This window comes from Rhinopithecus bieti, unplaced genomic scaffold (genome assembly GCF_001698545.2).
Source record: "Rhinopithecus bieti isolate Rb0 unplaced genomic scaffold, ASM169854v2 scaffold_56913, whole genome shotgun sequence".
NCBI classification, from domain to species: domain Eukaryota; kingdom Metazoa; phylum Chordata; class Mammalia; order Primates; family Cercopithecidae; genus Rhinopithecus; species Rhinopithecus bieti.
In genome coordinates this window covers 10,757-24,292 of record NW_016821789.1, presented here as the reverse complement: position 1 = coordinate 24,292, position 13,536 = coordinate 10,757, and the positions used below count along the sequence as shown (strand labels likewise).

Genomic DNA, 13,536 nt, shown 5'->3' with positions numbered 1-13,536 from the left:
GTAGAATTGTGCTGGACTTTCTTCTTTTCCCTGGATGACCTCAGAGGCCTTGTTAACGTTTGTGGCCTTCCGGGCTCCCCTCTTTAATCCTTCCAGGAGAGCTGCCCTGTGTCGGTTCAGCCTTTGCACACCCTCTCTTTCATTTGGGTCCCACCGGGGGTCAGTTCCTGGGAACTGGGTCCTTACATACTCTTGGGGGTTTTGGTAACCAGCCGGTGCCTGTTCCTCCAGCCATTTAGTCGCTGCTTGGAGCTCTCTCCACCTTTCATCTGTGTTAGAGAGGAACGTGAGCGTGTTCCTCCTGATGAGGTAGCATCAGCCTGACTGGGGTTATAGGTCAGGATGATAGTTTGGAGCAGAACAGGTAGAGCTTGTGGCTTTTCAGTATAGGACAAAGTGTTTTTCCAGTTGAGAAGGTGGACAGAGGTGAAGAGCTGGTACACAAAACACGCCTCTCCACCATGTGCCCATCCTCATCTATCCCAGTACACCGCTGCTCTCTCAGGGGCATTTGTATCCCAGTTTTGGGTCGTAAAGGAGCTGCCAAGGGAGGGGTTTCTCCTGAGGCTTCACATCCTCTCTTGTCTACTCTGGGTGGCCTAGAGGTGTGTGTGTCTTGTGGAGGCGCAAGTTCTGTGGGCTCAGGAGTGGGGAGCCTCTCTCCCTGGTAAGGGGAAGGCACCACCGGGATCACTGGTGCCATCTCTTGCAATGGGTCTTCTGGTGTTGGGTCGGACAGAACTTTAGGAGTTTTTTTCCTTCAGCGGGTGGAGCGGGATCTTTCCTTGGCTATCTGTCCCTTTGCTGCTGGCACTGCTGCTACCTGCCTTCTTAGCCACTGTGGGGGTCTAGTACCAGCTGTAACCAAGTATCTGTGTACGGGAACTGGTCTAGGTGTCCTGGCTTTCCAGTTACCTTGTGCCATTTGAAACAAGAGACCTGTCCTGGCTTCTCTCTGATGGCCAACCCACTTCTAATGCTGGCCAATCTATCTCACATAAGTTCTAAGTTTGCCTGGTGTCATAGTAACTCCATAGTCTCTGTTAAATCCTTTCTTGAAATTTTTCAACGTAGTTCCTCGTGGAGTGGGCTTACTTTGTGTCTGACTCATTTTTCCTCAAGACAAAACAACACTCACACTACAAGAAGGAAAGGGTAAAAGATCACTCACTCATCTAATTCACACTAAATCAAGATCAAAACCAACGCCAAAGGGTCGTTAAAGGCACGCCTGTTTGTCAAGCAATTCAAAACAAGTTAAAATCAAAACCAAAACCAAAGTGCCAATGAAGGCACGCCATGGGTGATCAAGCCACACTTCCACTCAAATGCAGTGGGCAAGTTCCCAAGACTGGTCTTACCGTGTTTCAGATGACCAGGCTCCAAGTCCCAGTTCCTTTCCGGTGTTTGGCCAGTGTTGATCCTCCATGGGGGCCTGCCATGCACCACTCTGATGAGGCATTCCACTGGGGCAAATGCCTACCTGGGAGCGCTCTCAGGATCTGCATCGTTCAAGCTGGTCAGAGTCCCCCGCAGGGATGCTCCACAGGGCAGGCCTAAGCCACCTAAGGGGCTTCCTCAACCATCCATTAATTACCTCACTTCCCAGTCATAGAACCAAGAAATGTAGCAGGACAAGCTGCAGACAAAACCCCTCAGACACCGGGTTAAAGAAGGAAGTGGCTTTATTCAGAGCCAGGAACATCGTTGGACTCCTGTCTCAAGAACCAAGCTCCCCGAAAAGAAATTCCTGGCTTGTTTTGTTTTGTTTTTTTGAGATGGAGTCTTGCTCTGTCGCTCAGGCTGGAGTGCAGTGGCACAATCTCGGCTCACTGAAAGCTCCACCTCCCAGGTCACGCCATTCTCCTGCCTCAGCCTCCCAAGTAGTTGGGACTACAGGCACCCGCCACTGCACCCGGCTAATGTTTTGTATTTTTAGTAGAGACGGGGTTTCACCATGTAGCCAGGATGGTCTCGATCTCCTGATCTCGTGATCCGCCCAGCTTGGCGTCCCAAAGTGCTGGGATTACAGGCATGAGCCACTGTGCCTGGCCAATTCCTGGCACTTTTAAGGGCTTGCAACTCTAAGGGGTCCACGTGAAAGGGTCATGATAGATCAAGCAAGTGGGGTACATGACTAGGGACTACATGCATCAGCTAACAGAACAGAAAGTTTTGCAATGCTTCTTGATACAATGTCTGGAATTTACATATAACATAAGTAGTTTAGGTCAGGGGTTGATATTATTATTTTTATTTTTAACCACCAGGGCCGGGTGGTGGTGCCAAGGCCATCTGGCTATCTTCTGTTTCTAACTTTTTGCTTTCTCCCTTTTCTCCTGTCTTGTGAACTAGGCAAGGGGGAGGGAGGAGGGCTGCAGGAGAAGTGGTGGTCTTCCTACCTCAGCCTCCAGAGTAGCTGGGACCACAGCCACGCACCACCACACCACGCTGATTTTTGTGTTCTTGGTAGAGACGGGCTTTCACCATGTTGCTCTCCAACACCAGGGCTCAAAGGATCCAGTCTCATTGGCCTCCGGAAATGCTGGGATTTCAGGTATGCTGTTTCATCAAAGATTGCTATTGTCATAGGATGGGACCCACACTCAATAATACTTACAATGGCGCTGGTGGTCCTCGTCTGTGTCCAGCATTAAACATCAAGGCAGTTTCCTCCATGTTGAGAGCTGAGATCAGCCTGTGATCCATAGGGAGGTGAGGGGACTATGCTCTGTGTGGGGTTTGGTTAGGGCCAGATCTGTGGCCTGGAGATCTGTGCCCTGCTTCAGCATGTGTGTGTGTGTGGACTATTCCAGGAGGGGAGCAAGATCTAAAACGGGTCAAAATTACCCTTGTAGGTCTTGCTGTGGGACGTTCTTATCTCTGCATGATCTCTGGTGCAGTGGGCAGCAGAGGACCATCTTTCTCTCGGCTGAGGTCTCCCCCGTGTGTGTGTTTTGTCACAGGAAAGGAGTGAGTGGTTTCTAAACATTAAATCTCTGATTTTTTCACACATAGGATTTCCAAAGACTCATGTTACATGAGGAAGCCACCAAGAAGAGCAAAGAAAAGGATCCAGGGATGGCTCTTCCTCAGGTGAGTGATATTCCTCGGTGGATTCCGCTGTCTCTTTCCTTTCTGAAATGCCAGGCATTGTAGTAGCCAGTCTTCTGTGAGTCTGAAGCGTCCTGCCTCACACATTTGCTCGCACTCACCCAAGACTTTTCTCAGTCCTTGTCATCTTCACTTAAATTCCATCTCCTATAACCTAGTGAATGAGCTTGGGAAGAGGCGGCACAGGGCATGGGCCTGGGAAGGGCTCACACCAGACATGGATGAGGACGGGGTGAGGGTCCCGTGCAGTCAGTGATGTTGGGCAGCAGGGATTGTTCAGTGGCCACATCTGGATGCACGTTTAGCTCTTTCTGGACCAGATCAGAGAAACTGTATATGAAAGTCATTCATTAATGTGCGCTGGTATCTGGTAAATTCTGGAAAAGGAGACAAACTAGGGGAGATATTTTGTGTCTGATTTTGTAATGCATCTGAAGCTACACTAGTGAGTCAATATGTCTCTGACTCCACACTTTTTGTTTTAGGAGACAGGATGTCACACTCGGGCCCAGTCTCGAGTGCAATGGCACAATTCTAGTTAACAGCAGCCTCCAATTCCTGGGCTCAAGTGATCCCCACATTAGACTCCCAAATAGCTAGGATGACAGGCATGTGCCACCATGCATGGCTGATTCTTTTATTTCTTATTATTTAGAGTTAGGGACTTGCTATGTTGTCCAGGCTGGAGTGCAGTGGCACAGTCATAGCTCACTGTAGCCTTGAACTCCTGGCCTCAAGTGATCCTCCCACCTGAGCCTCCCAAATTGCTGGGATTATAGGTGTGAGAAAGCCCAGCAGGACTCTGCACTGTCAATGGCTTGGAATAGAATCGAAAGTGGAGATAGATGTCAGTGACAGAGTTAGCTTTATTCCATCACTGACTTCAAATTATAAAATCAATGTAAATATCTAAATGCAGGGGATTCTTTCAATCATTCTCAGCACTTTGACCCCACAGAGACGGTTTTTTTTGTTTTGTTTTGTTTTTTGTTTTTTGATTTTTTTTTGCATGGACTCTGATGAAGCAAGCATTTGAGGTAAAAATGATTATAAGTTTGCTCTGACATAAGAGTACAAGTTACGTCGTTAGAGATGATGGAGCCATTCTTTTTCTACCCATTATTATTAAATGATTCTTTTATTTTAAACACCACACACTGTATATATGTGTTGTGTAGTAAAAGTCCGAAGACAAGTGCACGTATGCATCCCCTATCTTGTCCAACCTTCCACCCGTCCCCATGGCTCAATGGGGAATCACTGTTGAGGGTTCCGTGGCAAGTCAGTGCAATCCTTTAGTGTATTCATACATCGTTATGAGACTTTAGAAAAAATTATTTGATGAATGGCTTTTTTTGTTTGTTTGTTTGGCATGTTTTTTGAGACAGGGTCTCACTCTTGTCACCCGCCTGGAGTGTAGAGGCACATTGCAACCTCTGGCTCTCAGGTTCAAATGAGTCTTAGGCTTCAGCCAACTGAGTAGCTGCAGTTACAGACACGTGCTACACTCCTGGCTAATTACTGTATTATTAGTACAGATGGGGTTTCCCCATGTTGGCCAGGCTGGTCTCGTACTCTTGGCCTCAATTGATCCTCCCGCCACGGCCTCCCAAAGTGCTGGGATTTCAGGTGTGAGTCCCGCTCCCAGCCTGATGAATGTTTTGTTACGGTATTTTGTCCAGCAAGTTCTGAAAATGTTCATGTTTCCAAGGTAGAAAACAAGATAGCTCGCTCTTTTAAATCCTCCTTGGAACTTTCTCTGAATGAAGACACGTGAGTCCTTGACAGTTTTGTTTCGTTTCTTTTTGTTGTTTGTTTTTTTTTAGATGGAGTTTCATTCTTGTGGCCCAGGCTGGAGTGCAGTGGCATGATTTCAGCTCACTGCAACTTCCGCCTCCCAGGTTCAAGTGATTTTCCTGCCTCAGTCTCCCAAGTAGCTGGGATTATAGGCATGCGCCACCATTCCCAGCTAATTTTGTATTTTTACTACAGACGGGGTTTGTCCCTGTTGATCAGGCTGGTCTGGAACTCCCGACATCAGGTTATCCACCCATTTCAGCCTTCCAAAGTGCTGAGATTATAGCCATGAGCCACCGCGTTCGGCCTTTTCTTTTCTTTTTTTTTTTTTGAGACGGAGTCTCGCTCTGTCGCCCAGGCTGGAGTGCAGTGGCATGATCTCGGCTCACTGCAACCTCTGCCTTTCATGTTCAAGCGCTTCTCCTGCCTCAGCCTCTAGAGTAGCCGGGACTACAGGAGCCCGCCACCACACCCGGCTAATCTTTATATTTTTACTAGAGACAAGGTTTCAACATATTGACCAGGCTGGTCTCCGAACTCCTGACCACAAGTGATCCGCCCACCTTGACCTCCCAAAGTCCTGGGACTACAGGTGTGAACCACTTCACCCATCCCCTTTTCACTACCTTTTTTTTTTTTTTTTTTTTTTTAGACAGAGTCTCGCTCTGTCGCCCAGGCTGGAGTGCAGTGGCCGGATCTCAGCTCACTGCAAGCTCCGCCTCCCGGGTTCATGCCATTCTCTCGCCTCAGCCTCCCGAGTAGCTGGGACTACAGGCGCCTGCCACCTCACCCGGCTAATTTTTTTGTATTTTTTTTAGTAGAGACGGGGTTTCACCGTGTTAGCCAGGATGGTCTCGATCTCCTGACCTTGTGATCCGCCCGTCTCGGCCTCCCAAAGTGCTGGGATTACAGGCTTGAGCCACCGCGCCCGGCTACTATCTTTTAATTTACATAATGATTTCTGATTTTGAACACATGTATTGAGTTTTTCCATTTAGTTACTGTATTTTTATCCTAAGAGTCTCTGTGTAGTTCTTCATAATTTCTGTATGTTGGTTGACCTTCTCCTTTTCTTCATGCATTGCTTTTGTGATTTCTTGAAGTTGTATCTTAATTCAATGAGCTTCCAACTTTTTGGGGGTTGGAGGTGACGAGATCTCACTCTGTCCCCCAGGCTGGAGTGCAGTGGTGTGATCTTGGTTCACTTCAACCACTTCACTTCAGTCTCAAGCAGTCCTCCCACCTCAGCCTGGCGAGTTGCTGTGGATGTGTCCTCTCCAGGTGTTTGCTTATAATCTCTGAACTGAAGTTAATTTAAGTGTGTGTGGATGTGATTTGAAGTATGTGCAGAAGTCCATTAATGGATAAGCCTTTTTTTTCTTTTTTTTTTTAAGGCGGAGTCTCTCTTTATCACTAGGCTGGAGTGCAGTGGAGCTATCTCGGCTCAATGCAACCTCCTCCTCCCGGGTTCAAGCGATTCTCCTGCCTCAGCCTCCCGAGTAGCTGGGACTACAGGCGCGTGCCACCATATCCAGCTAATTTTTGTATTTTTAGTAGAGAGGGTTTTCACCATGTTTGCCAGGATGGTCTCTATCTCCTGACCTCGTGATCCACCCACCTCAGCCTCCCAAAGTGCTGGGATTACAGGTGTGAGCCACCCGCACCCGGCTTTTTATATTTGTTTTTTATTTTTTGAGTCAGAGTCTCACTCTGTTGTGAGGCTGGAGTGCTGTGGCACCATCTCAGATCACTGCAGCCTCCACCTCCCAGGTTCAAGTGATTCTCCTGCCTCAGCCTCCTGAGTAGCTGGGACTACAGGCGTGTGCCACCACATCCTGCTAATTTTTGTGTATTTTATATTTTCTTATTTTTTTGAGACAAAGTCTCACTCTTGTCCCCCAGGCTAGAGTGTGATGGTGCAATCTCAGCTCACTGCAACCTCTGCCTCCCAGGTTCAAGCGATTCTCCTGCCTCAGCCCCCCGAGTAGCTGGGATTACAGGCGCCTGCCACCACGCTAATTTTTGTATTTTTAGTAGAGACGGGGTTTGACCATGTTGGCCAGGCTGGTCTGGAACTCCTGACTTCGGGTGATCCACCCACCTCAGCCTCCCAAAGTGAGCCACGGTGCCCGGCTTTTTTTTTTTTTTTTTTTTTTTTTGAGACAGAGTCTCACTTTGTCAACAGGGTAGAGCGCTGTGGCACCATCTCAGCTCATTACAACCTCCACCTCCCGAGTTCAAGCGATTCTCCTGTCTCAGCCTCCCGAATAGCTGGGACTACAGGCACGTGACCATGCCCAGCTAATTTTTGTATTTTTGGTAGAGACGAGATTTCACCATGTTGGCCAGAATGGTCTCTATTTCTTGACCTTATGATCCGCCTGCCTCAGCCTTCCAAAGTGCTGGGATTACAGGCGTGACCTACCACGTGCGGCCAAGCCCAGGGTTTATGTAGAAAAGACATCATTTGCAATATATATCCTTTTTTTTTTTTTTTTTTTTGAGACAGAGTCTCGCTCTGTCACCCAGGCTGGAGTGCAGTGGCCGGATCTTAGCTCACTGCAAGCTCCGCCTCCCGGGTTCCCGCCATTCTCCTGCCTCAGCCTCCCCAGTAGCTGGGACTACAGGCGCCCGCCACCTCGCCCGGCTAGATTTTTTTTTGTATTGTTAGTAGAGACGGGGTTTCACCGTGTTAGCCAGGATGGTCTTGATCTCCTGACCTCGTGATCCGCCCGTCTCGGCCTCCCAAAGTGCTGGGATTACAGGCTTGAGCCACCGCGCCCGGCTGCAATATATATACTTTTTTTTGTTTGTTTAGAAAGAGTGTCACACTGTTGCCCAGACGGCATTGCAGTGGTGTGATCTTGGCTTAAAGCAATCTCCGCTTCCAGAGTTCAAGCAATTTTCTTTCCTCAGCTTCCTGAATCGCTGGGATTACAGGCACCCCCCAACCATTCCCAGCCAGTTTTTTAATTTTTAGTAGATACAGAGTTTCGTCGTGTTGGAGAGGTTGGTCTCGAACTCCTGACCTTAAGTGATCCATCCACCTTGGTCTCCCAAAGTGATGGGATTACAGGTGTGAGCCAACATGCCTGGATTTATTAATATATATATAGATACACATATCTATATGTGTATATATAGGTGTGTGTATGTATATATGTGTGTGTGTGTGTGTATATATATATATATTTTTTTTTTCAGATGGAGTCTTACTCTGCAGCCCAAGCTGAAGTGCAGTGGCATGATTTTGGCTCACTGCAAACTTTGCCTCTGGTTATCAAGTTATTCTCCTGCCTGAGCCTCCCAAGTAACTGGGACTAGAGGTGTGTACCACCACACCTGGGTTTTTTATTTTTATTTTTTGTATCTTTAGTAGAGACAGAGTTTCCCCATGTTGTCCTGGGTGGTCTCAAACTCCTGAGCTCAGACGATCCACCTGCCTCGGCCTCCCAAAGTGCGGTGATTTTAGGTGTGAGCCACTGTGCCAGGCCATATATTTTTTATATTGTCCATAAAACTGAGACTTCCACAGTGACTTAGGGGATTTTAAAATCTATCATGAAAAAGTACAATAAAACGCAACTATACAGAAAAATTTTTTAAAATACCTTAATGTGGATTTGTCAGAACACAGTCTTGGATCAAATCAGTACTTATTTTCTCTTTTCTCATTTCATATGAAGGTGATAACTCAGTCCTCCATGTTTTGTTGAAATGTGTTTTTCATTTTAGGGACGCGTGACTTTCAGGGATGTGGCTATAGAATTCTCACTGGCGGAGTGGAAATGCCTGGACCCTGTGCAGAGGGCTTTATACACGGCCGTGATGTTGGAGAACTACAGGAACCTGGAGTTTGTGGGTGAGGAAAATGTCCCTCTAGACGTGAGGAATCTGTCCTTGTCTATCTTGGCTCTTCCTGGTTTTGTATTCTCTTGTGATGTTGCCCCATCCATGTTTTTGATGTACATGTCATTGTTTTCTGCAGTGATGACCCTCCTATCTGTCATGGATAGCTTCTTTTTTTTTTTTTTTTGAGACGGAGTCTCGCTCTGTCGCCCAGGCTGGAGTGCAGTGGCGCGATCTCGGCTCACTGCAAGCTCCGCCTCCCGGGTTTACGCCATTCTCCTGCCTCAGCCTCCCGAGTAGCTGGGACTACAGGCGCCCGCCATCTCGCCCGGCTAATTTTTTGTATTTTTTGGTAGAGACGGGGTTTCACCGTGTTAGCCAGGATGGTCTCGATCTCCTGACCTCGTGATCCACCCGTCTCGGCCTCCCAAAGTGCTGGGATTATAGGCTTGAGCCACCGTGCCCGGCCATGGATAGCTTCTTAGAGCTGTCTGTTTTTACATAAAAACAGAAAATTCATGAACACTTTGACTAATATAATTGAACATCATCCTGGCAGAGATGTCCCTGGAAGCCCTGAGCAGAATTGTCAGCGTAGCCCAGGATACGAGATAGAAAGCATGACAGTGACTGAGAAGTGTTTCCAGCTGTGGTTCTGGTTTTGTTTTCTTTTTCTTTGTTTGTTTTTAGACAGAGTCTCCCTCTGTTGAACAGGCTGGAGTGCAGTGTCATGATCTCAGCTTATTGCAACCTCTGCCTCCTGGGTTCAAGCAATTCTTGTACCTCAGTCTCTCAACCTAACTAGAATTACAGGCACCTGCCTCCATACCTGGCCGATTTTTGTATTTTTAGTAGACATAGGGTATCACCATGTTGGCCAGGCTGGTCTTGAACTCCTGGCCTCAAGCAATTTGCCTGCCTCAGCCTCCAAGTGTTGGGATTACAGGCATGAGTCACCACACTTGGCCTTTCGTTCTGGTTTTTGAGAACCATCACAGAAGTGTCTCTCGCTGGCACTGTGACAGTGTTCATCACATAAACTAATGATAATTTTCTCTAAGCAGCAGTCACTGCTATAGAAAATTCCTCCTAGGGAGGACATCATTCAGGCTTACTGCCTCATACATATGAGGCTCTTGACTGAACTCTTTTTTTTTTTTTTGACACAGAATTTTGCTCTTGTTACCCAGACTGGAGTGCAATGTCATGATCTCCACTCACTGCCACCTCTGCCTCCTGGGTTCAAGCAATTCTGCTGCCTTAGCCTCCCGAGTAACTGGGATTACAGGCACCCACCACCATGCCTGGCTAATTTTTGTATATTTCGTAGAGACAGGGTGTTTCTAAACTTTGAAGATCACATTTGGGAAGTTTAAGTATTGCTTTTTGTGTAATATTTACACACTTCAATATTAACTATTATTTACCATCTGTACTTAATTAGAAACCTATTGGTCTTTATGTTTTTTAGACAGCTTTTTAAAATTCGTGATGGAGTTCTCATCAACTGGGCACAGTAATACTGGAGAAGGGTTCCACACAGGGACATTGGAAAGACATAAAAGTCATCCCATTGGAGATTTTTGCTTCCCAGAAATCAAAAAAGATATTCATCACTTTGAGTTTCAGTGGCAAGAAGTTGAAAGAAATGGCCATGAAGCACCTATGACAGAAACCAAAGAGTTGACTGGTATTACAGACCGACATGATCAAAGACATGCTGAAAACAAGCCTATTAAAGATCAGCTTGGATCAAGCTTTCATTCGCATCTGCCTGAACTGCACATATTTCCGACCGAAGGGAAAATTAGTAACCAAGTGGACAAGTCTGTCAGTGGTGCTTCCTTAGCTTCAGCATCCCAAAGAATTTCTTGTAGACTCAAAACCCATATTTCTAATAAGTATGGGAAGAATTTCCTCCATTCTTCATTATCCACACAAATACGGGAAGTACGCATGAGAGAAAAACCTTGCCAATATAATGAGTGTGGCAAAGCGTGTAATTATAGCTCACTCTTAAGGAGCCATCACATAACCCATTCAAGAGAGAAACAATATAAATGTGATGTATGTGGCAAGATCTTTAATCAGAAGCGATATCTTGCATGTCATTGTAGATGTCACACTGGTAAGAAAACCTACAACTGTAATGAGTGTGGGAAGACCTTCAGTCAAACATCATCTTTTACATGCCATCGTAGACTTCATACTGGACAGAAACCTTACAAGTGTAGTGAATGTGGCAAGACATTCAGTTGGAAGTCATCCCTTAGATGCCATCGTAGACTTCATACTGGAGAGAAACCTTACAAGTGTAAGGAGTGTGGCAAGACCTTCCATCAGAAGACATCCCTTCAATGCCATCATACAGTTCACACTGGAGAGAAAGCTTACAAGTGTAATGAGTGTGGCAAGACCTTCATTCGGAAGTCATCCCTTATATGCCACTGTAGACTCCATACTGGAGAGAAACCTTACAAGTGTAATGAGTGTGGCAAGACCTTCAGTCAGAAGACAACCCTTACATGCCATCTTAGACTTCATACTGGAGAGAAACCTTACAAGTGTAAGGAGTGTGGCAAGACCTTCCATCAGAAGACATCCCTTCAATGCCATCATACAGTTCACACTGGAGAGAAAGCTTACAAGTGTAATGAGTGTGGCAAGACCTTTAGTCAGATGTCATCCCTTACATGCCATCGTAGACTTCATACTGGAGAGAAACCTTACAAGTGTAATGAGTGCGGCAAGACCTTCATTCGGAAGTCATCCCTTATATGCCACTGTAGACTCCATACTGGAGAGAAACCTTACAAGTGTAATGAGTGTGGCAAGACCTTCAGTCAGAAGACAACCCTTACATGCCATCTTAGACTTCATACTGGAGAGAAACCTTACAAGTGTAATGAGTGTGGCAAGACGTTCAGTGAGAAGTCATCCCTTAGATGCCATCGTAGACTTCATACTGGAGAGAAACCTTACAAGTGTAATGAATGTGGCAAGACCTTCCGTCGAAATTCAGGCCTTGTAATTCATAAGGCAATTCATAGTGAAGAGAAACCTTACAAGTGTAATGAGTGTGGCAAGACCTTCCGTCAGAAGTCATACCTTCAATGTCATCATAGACTTCATACTGGAGAGAAACTTTACACATGTAATGAATGTGGCAGGGTTTTTAGTAGAAGACAAAACTTTGCACATCATCATAGACTTCATACTGGAGAGAAACCTTACAAATGTGAGGAATGTGACAAAGTTTACATTCGCAGTTCACAGCTTGAAACACATAGGATAATTCATACTGGAGAGAGATCATACAAATGTAAGGTTTGTGACAAGGCTTTCTGGAAAAAGTCATGCCTTGTACACCATAAGAGAGTTCATACTGGGGAGAAACCGTACAAGTGTAATAAATGTGGCAAGACCTTCAGTCAGAAGTCAAATCTTCAATGTCATCATACACTTCATACTGGAGAGAAACCTTACACATGTAATGAATGTGGCAAGGTTTTTGGTAGAAAAGCACACCTTGTGCGTCATCATAGAATTCATACTGGAGAGAAACCTTACAAATGTGAAGAATGTGACAAAGTTTTCAGTCGCAAATCACACCTTGAAAGACATAAGAGAATTCATACTGGAGAAAAACCGTACAAATGTAAGGTTTGTGACAAGGCTTTCCGGAGTGATTCATGCCTTGCACAACATCAGAGAGTTCATACTGGAGAGAAACCTTACAAGTGTAATGAATGTGGCAAGGTTTTTAATCAAAAAGCACACCTTGCACAACATCAGAGAGTTCATACTGGAGAGAAACCTTACAAGTGTAATGAGTGTGACAGAGCCTTTAGTGGGAAGTCAACATTCATTCACCATCAAGCCATCCATGGTGTAGGGAAACTTTACAAATGTAATGATTCTCACAAAGTCCTCAATAATGCTACAACCATTGCAAATCATTAGAGAATCCATAAAGAACAGAGATCTTGTGAAGGGGGCCACCCGTTCCACACCTGTGGGTGTTTCTAGTCAGGTGGGACTAGAGACTGAGAAAAATAAGACACAGAGACAAAGTATAGAGGAAGAAAAGTGGGCCCAGGGGACTGGCTCTCAGTATATGGAGGACCCGTGCTGGCACCAGTCTCTGAGTTCCCTCAGTATTTATTGATCACTATCTCTACCATCTCGGTGAGGGGGATGTGGCAGGACTATAGGGTAATGGTGGGGAGAGGGTCAGCAGGAAAACATGAGCAAAGGACTCTGCGTCAGAAATAAGTTTAAGGAAAGGTGCTGTGCCTAGACGTGCACGTAGGCCAGATTTATGTTTGACTTTACATAAACATCTCAGTGCAGTAAACAGCAGTATTGCCGCGAGCATGTCTCACCTCCAGCCATAAGGAGGTTTTATCCTATCTCAGCAAATAAAATGTATGATCGAGTTTTACACTGAGACATTCCATTCCCAGGAAGGAGCAGGAGACAGACGCCTTTCTCTGATCTCCACTGCAAAGAGGCCTTCCTCTTTCATTCATCCTCCTCAGCACAGACCGTTTATGGGTGTCGGGCTGGGGGACGGTCAGGTTTTTCCCCTCCCGTGAGGCCATATCTCAGGCTGTCTCACTGTGGAGAAACCTTGGACAATACCCAGGCTTTCTTGGGCAGAGGTCCCTGCAGCCTTCTGTAGTGCATTGTGTCCTTGGGTACTTGAGACTGGAGAATGGCGATGACTTTTACCAAGCATGCTGCCTGCACACACCTTTTTTTTTTTTTTTTTTT

The 13,536-nt window shown here is 46.1% G+C and overlaps 1 protein-coding gene across 2 annotated transcripts in view; it reads left to right on the top strand.

Annotated features, from left to right (window-relative positions):
• LOC108521031 (zinc finger protein 816-like) overlaps positions 1 to 13,506 on the top strand; it is a 20,778-nt gene extending 7,272 nt beyond the window's left edge. The window contains exons 2-5 of one of the 2 annotated variants that reach the window (XM_017860601.1): positions 2,509 to 2,557; positions 3,019 to 3,096; positions 8,647 to 8,773; positions 10,232 to 13,506. In XM_017860601.1, the coding sequence (XP_017716090.1) occupies positions 2,543 to 2,557; positions 3,019 to 3,096; positions 8,647 to 8,773; positions 10,232 to 12,723 (2,712 nt within the window). In that variant the 5' untranslated portion in view covers positions 2,509 to 2,542 and the 3' untranslated portion in view covers positions 12,724 to 13,506. Of the gene's footprint in view, positions 1 to 2,446; positions 2,558 to 3,018; positions 3,097 to 8,646; positions 8,774 to 10,231 lie in introns of those variants that run through there. The other variant, XM_017860600.1, reaches the window with a different exon arrangement.
• Positions 13,507 to 13,536: the final 30 nt, after the last annotated feature.